Source organism: Wolffia australiana, chromosome 10, assembly GCF_029677425.1.
Source record: "Wolffia australiana isolate 7733 chromosome 10, ASM2967742v1".
In the NCBI taxonomy this organism is placed as follows: Eukaryota; Viridiplantae; Streptophyta; class Magnoliopsida; order Alismatales; family Araceae; genus Wolffia; species Wolffia australiana.
In genome coordinates, this window is record NC_135844.1 from 4,501,621 (window position 1) to 4,507,841 (window position 6,221).

General features: G+C 41.0%; 1 protein-coding gene across 1 annotated transcript; it reads right to left on the bottom strand.

Annotated features, from left to right (window-relative positions):
- Nucleotides 1-2,165: 2,165 nt before the first annotated feature.
- On the bottom strand, nt 2,166-5,940 carry LOC144708788 (DUF2996 family protein). The gene is made up of 3 exons (XM_078582224.1): nt 5,520-5,940; nt 4,728-4,800; nt 2,166-2,531 (listed from the first exon to the last, which is right to left on the bottom strand). Exons 1-3 carry the CDS (start codon nt 5,853-5,855, stop codon nt 2,377-2,379), a joined length of 564 nt encoding a protein of 187 aa, XP_078438350.1. The 5' UTR covers nt 5,856-5,940; the 3' UTR covers nt 2,166-2,376.
- Nucleotides 5,941-6,221: the final 281 nt, after the last annotated feature.

Below are 6,221 nucleotides of genomic sequence, written 5' to 3' on the forward strand. Positions count from 1 at the left end.
AGACAAGGAGTTCAGAACAGCAAGCTCTGATGTGACGGCAACGCCTAGAAAATCACGATCAATAATCTAGAATGACAGCATTGCTGATGCAGCTTGTCTTTGCTCATGGGTGAGCATCGCTATCTTCACTTGCTCATTGATGGGTGAGAGATGTCGCTTTAGAGCCTCGGCTATGGCCTTCACCACTGTGACATTGCCCCCTATTCAAGAGGAGTGCTCAGATTTCATTAAATGTTAAACGAAGGTGGTTGGGGGAGGCGAGATGGAGTTTGGCCCTGATACTAATGACACAATCCCGGTTCGAGACTATAATCGCTGGTCACTGTAACACAACTGTTCAACATGAAATAATACCCAAAGTCCACGAAAACGTTCAATGGGGGGCGAGTGAGAGAGAGAGATATGATCCTGATGTAGGACGACTAGGAATTGGACGACTGGAGGGAGGGAGAAATGATAAAGGACGGATGGAAGGCAAGGGATGGATTGGGTAAGGGAGGGATAAAACAGACCACAGTAATCCACACAGTCGAATTTGGAGTTTAAAACTGATGAAATACTGGTGGTGCAGCTATGATCCTCGTCGAGGGTGGGAGTACTGTCTTCACCCACCGCGACGATGCCGAAGCACCAAAATCAATACCCGAATTCAAGTCACGATAGAAACTCTCGAAGAGAATTTTGGGAAAATCCAAATCAAAACAAATTTGATGGTGGTGGAGACTTCTCTTGGAATAATGGACGGAGAACACTTCGACACCAAGAGTTCAGGCGTACCTCGGCACCGTAGTGCGTGAAGAGGCTGCGGGGAATTCTGATCGTAACAAGTCTGGGCGAATCCGGGCCTGGGATGGCTGCCTTGGGCGGCCTTGGGCGGCCTGGGCGGCGGCCCTGGGAGGGCGAGGGAGAGAGAGAGAGAGAGAGAGAGAGGGGGAGGGGGAGAACGGGGGGCATGGCGGCGACGCAAGGCGACGGTAGTGGCAACGATGGCGGCGGAGCTAGGGTTGAAGGAGGGATAGGGAGGCTGGGCAGTCCTCTAAGAAGAGTTAAACAAAAACTCGATTCTTGAATAATGACTGCCTAACTATTTCTTGAGACAATGGCCTACACATATAGGCCTTGGAGGAAAGAGAAAATTCAACTTAACGACGAAAAATTAAAGACGAGGAATTAAAGACAAAAGACGTGCTTCGTGTCACATCAAGGGGCAGTTGTTGATCTACCGTTGGCGATGTGTCATGATGCGTGATGGGGCGTGCGTGTGTGGAGACGTGCGTGATGCCGGAGTGTTGACTTCGTTCGATGAGAGTGGTGGCATGTCTGTAGCCCCGTCGTTGACTTCGGTTGACGGTGGCAGAGTGTCCGTAGAGGCGGCATTGACTTCGGTTGACGGTGGAGACGCGTCCAATGTCGATGCGTTGGCGTCCTCGCCATCAGATCCTCGTGGGGTAGATGTAAGAGGAAATGGGAAGGGTCAAAGGAGAAGACGAAGGATCGTTGGAGAGCGATCGTTGCCCATCAGGTAGACGACACCAGACCTATAGGCTCAGAGAGTGAGAGTTACGTCCGGGGAGAGGTGGGGAGAGGGAATTGGGGAGCCTCACAATGCATCAAACTTCCTGCCCTTCATGCTTAGAGGGCATGGCTTAAGTAGGAATTGAATAAATCCGCTAGTGAATCATATCATTTGGGGAAATAGGGCGAAATAAATTGAGAAGTACACATGGAGCAAAGAACAGGGTGAAACGGAGAAGATAATGTGATGGAATCAATGTTTCCAGTCTGCGAGCTCATAAGTTTTATAGTTAATGATAAATATTAATCATGACATATTTATCTAATTGGTGTAATTATATAAGTTTACTGAATCCAGGTTTATAATTTATGAATCCCCTCGTCAAAGACATTCTTCGCAGTATTGTTTATTGAATTCTTCGCATTACAATGGGTGGCTCCCTCCACCCATTGTAATTGAACTATTTACTTATTTTGAGAAAAAGAGCAAATTAATAGCAAAATATACATGAGAAAGGAAGAAAGGGTTGCGGAATTGAAGAAGATAAGCGAAGGGTAAAATCAGTCTTTTTAATCGATATGATATCTATCAGCAATGAAATGTTGAAGTAATTGGCAGATTACTTATGTTTACAGAACCAAGACTAATAAATGATAAATTCCCTGACTAAGGACATTTCTGGTATTATTGGAATATTTAAATTTGTACCAAGATTAGACTAGCGGCCCATTCCACTTAATGGGCCGGTCTAGTCAAACTATTGACTTATTTTGGGAAAAAGGGCGAATTAATAGAGAAATATACATGGGAGGGGCGAGGAGAAGGGGGGATGAAATGAAGAAGAGAAGTGAAGGGTGAAATTAATCTTTCCAGACAGGGATAATTCCTTGGGCAGCAAGACGCTTCTCGACCCAGAAGACGATGTGGCGAGGGGTAATCTTCTTCTCGTCATTCAGGAAGGGCTCCACCGTGCTCACGCCTGACCCATATGACGATATCGAGAACCCCTTCGGACCTGTCCAGGTTAATGTGTTAGAAGATGATAATAATCACAGAGGGAATTAAGAGAGAGATAGAGAACGGTAAAATTATGAGTAGAATTATTAGAATTTAGGAGACGGTTTAAATGATCAAAGATGAAGAAGAATAAATGAAGTAGATGTAAAAATGGGATGTGGATCATTAGCGAAAAGGAATGGAGAGAGAGATCATGAAATATCTGAAAGAAAAGACAACAGGAAATTAAGAGGATGAAAATTGACCGTTTAGGAAAAAACAGAGATGGACAGAAAAAGTGCTAGGAATTAAATAATTTTAGATCAATAAAAAATATGAGGATTGGATGATCACAGAAGAGAGAATAAAGTTGAGAAAAAAGGACATTTAAGGATTTTAAAAGGAAAATTTTAAAAGGAAATAGTCATTGAGAAGGAATTGAGAGATACCATGAATCACTTGAAAGATAAAAGGATTTGAAGAGGGAGAAAATTGTCTTGTAAGAAGAAATATATATACAGATAGATGGAGAACAATAAACTAATTCGATGGAGAGCGGGGACAGGAATCATCAAGCAAAAGGAAATGGTCGTTGAGAAGGAATTGAGATATCATGAATCATTTGAAAAATAAAAGGATTTGAAGACGGAGAAAATTTTGACTTGTAAGAAAAAAAAAAAGATATACAGAGAGATGGAGATCAATTAATTAATTCGATGACGAGGCAGGACAGGAATCATCAAGAAAAAGGAAATGAGAGATATATCATTAAGTACTCCAAAAAGATACCATAATTTTAAGAGGAAAAAAATTGACCATTTAGGAACAAAACAGAGCGAGAGAGAGGATTTAGATTAATTTGAAAACAATTAAAAAGTTACAAGGATTGAATGACAATAGAACAAAGAATAAGGTAGATGAAAATTGGGTGTATGAAACCTTGTGGATTTTTTTTAAAGGAAATGGCCATATAGATGGAAAGAGAACATGAAATGATCACGAAGTATTGAAAATTATATCAGGACTTTAAGAGGAAGAAAATTGGAAATAGAAGACGAAAGAGAGAGAGAAAGAGAGAGAGAGACAGAGAGACAGAGAGCGAGAGAGATTAAAATATATGAAAAAGATTCGATAATCAAAGAAGAAGAAAGAATGAACATGACGAAAAAACTGGATATGCATCGTCCTTGAAAAGTTTAAAAAGGAAATGGTCGTCTAGAAGGAATAAAGAGAGATGACGAAATATTTGAAAAGATTATAATCTTCAAAAAAAAGAAAACGATTACCACATATTAAGAAAAATAAAGTTGGCCATATAAGAAGAAAAATGGAGAGGAAGGGAACAGAGAGAACATGAACCAGTCAGAGCCAAAGAATGAATGACGGAGCGGTAGATGGCAATGGAGGGAAAGGACGATAAAGAGATAATGATTAGCGGCCAAAAAAGAGGGGAACAGAGGACGATCATGAAAGAATGGAAAAGATAACAGGATTCGAAGGAAGAAAATCAGGCAAAAATAGACAAGAGTGAGTAAGATAGAGAGAAATGGAAGATGATGGAGGGAGATCATGGAACAACTTAAAAGAATAAGAACGATCAGGAAAGATAGCTGGCTATGAAAGGAAAAGGAAAGCAAAGAGAAGAAAAGAGAGGAATAATAGGACTTTACATTGTAAATATAATACGAGAGAAATCATACAACGACTGAAAAAAAAGAACTACGCTGGAATGGTAGTTGAAGATGACAGGAATATGAAGATAAATAGAGAATGATAATGGGTCAAAAAAGAGAGAATTATGCGAGGAAAAATAAACAAAAAAGAAAATAAGAATCATAGTTGGAGAAGAATAATCATAAAACAAGATAGATGTAAAGAATCATTAGTAGAAAGAAAGGGCCACATTGATATAGAAGACATCCCGTACAAAAGCAGTTCTCTAAGGTGAAAATACACCGACAGAGCATTCTCGTTTACTTCTTGTAGAACATTCAGTTCTGATACACGACTTTAGGAGCAAAAGATGAAGGTTCTGATTTATGAGAACAGTTACTAAATAAAAAGATAAGCGTAGAATTTTATGTTAAGTGAAATTATTTCAGAACCAAGGAGCCTAGTAGAGATGGTTCGACTTTAGGAGAAAAGAAACAATATATAGAAGAGAGGATAATCAAGAAAAAAGTTAAAAATATGATAGCAAGAAATAGAGGCATACCGGTGAGACCTCCATCCGGGAAAAAAGCCCAGAAGTAGTACGGGATGTCTTTCTTCAGGAAGGAGCCCTCCAACTGCGCCCAAATAAGAAAAAAAAAACACCCATATTTTCTTGATCAATAATTTATCAAAATCATTTTCTTCAAAACTTGATTGAAGATCTCCAATTTGCATAGATTTTTTTCTCGTTCTTCTCGCTAGATTTCTTCTCTGTTTCTCAACTTTACTCCAACTTCACAAGTTTGAAAGGCTCCAGATTGAAAGGTAAATGAGTCTTATGACAATCAAGAAACTATTTCTCGCTAATCTGGGATCAACAGGTTCAAATTTAAATAAGATAACAAAACCTTTAATAAAACTGCTGGAAGAAATCGTTTGATTTCTCCCGACATCTCATCAGAATGTTCTACATTTCAGGAAAATAGCGAGAAATTCAAGCAATTAGAGCAAAAAACTGATCGAATATAAAACAAAAACCAATGTGAGAGAAATAATTAAAAAACCCATCTTTTTCACCATAAACATCAAAATTCTTTCTTACATCCATGATTCAAGATCTACAATTTTCCTAAAACCTTCTTCTCATTCTTCTCGCTATATTTCTCCTCTACTTCACGCCTCAACTCTGATTTCTCTACATTGCAAGGATCCAAACTAATCGGCAAATGAAAGTCACCACACCCAACAAACAATTTCTCCATTTCTCGGAACCCTCAGATCAAACAAAACTCGATTGAAAACGAACATAAACCAATCGAAAATCGGCAAAAAATAAGACCAGAGATTAGGTTACCCGATTGTCCTTAAAGGAGAGATCAATCTGAGAAATATCCTCCTCGGCTTCAAGCGTGGTCCTCAGAGCAGGAATGACGTCGTCCGCCATCATCTCCCCCAAAGCCTTGACCGGAGCTTTGGCGGGAGGGCTGCGCTTGGGCTTCTCTTCCACCTCCTTCTTCTCCGTCTCGGCGGGCACGGTGCCCGTCGCCGTAGAGGACTCCTGCAGAGCGCAACACACGAAGTTCGTACGCCGAGGGGCGATCCTGGCAAAACCCAGTTGGGATTCAGCGAAGAGGGGTCGATGGAGAAGTCTGGGCATGGCGCAGTAGACTCCGAGGCAGCGCGACGCCATGGCCGAGCTCTCTCTCTCTAGGACTCTCTCTCTCTCTATCTCTAGAATTATCTGTCTCTCTCTCTCTATCTCTAGAATTATCTGTCTCTCTCTCCCTATATATATATAAGGCGTTTCTGGTTGGTGAAGAATTTGTACTGCGATGGGGGTGAAGTTACGGCGGGAGGAGAAGAGAGGAGAGGAGAGGGAGTGGGTTCGGTGGTTTGCGGCTGTGTACGATGGGAGAAGGATATCCACAGGTATCGAATGGCTTGAGTTGGGTCTCTCTCTCTATCTATCTCTCTCTGTGTCTCTCTATCTCTCTCTCTCTCTGTCTCTCTCTCTCTATCTATCTCTATCTCTATCTCTATCTCTACCTCTCTCTCT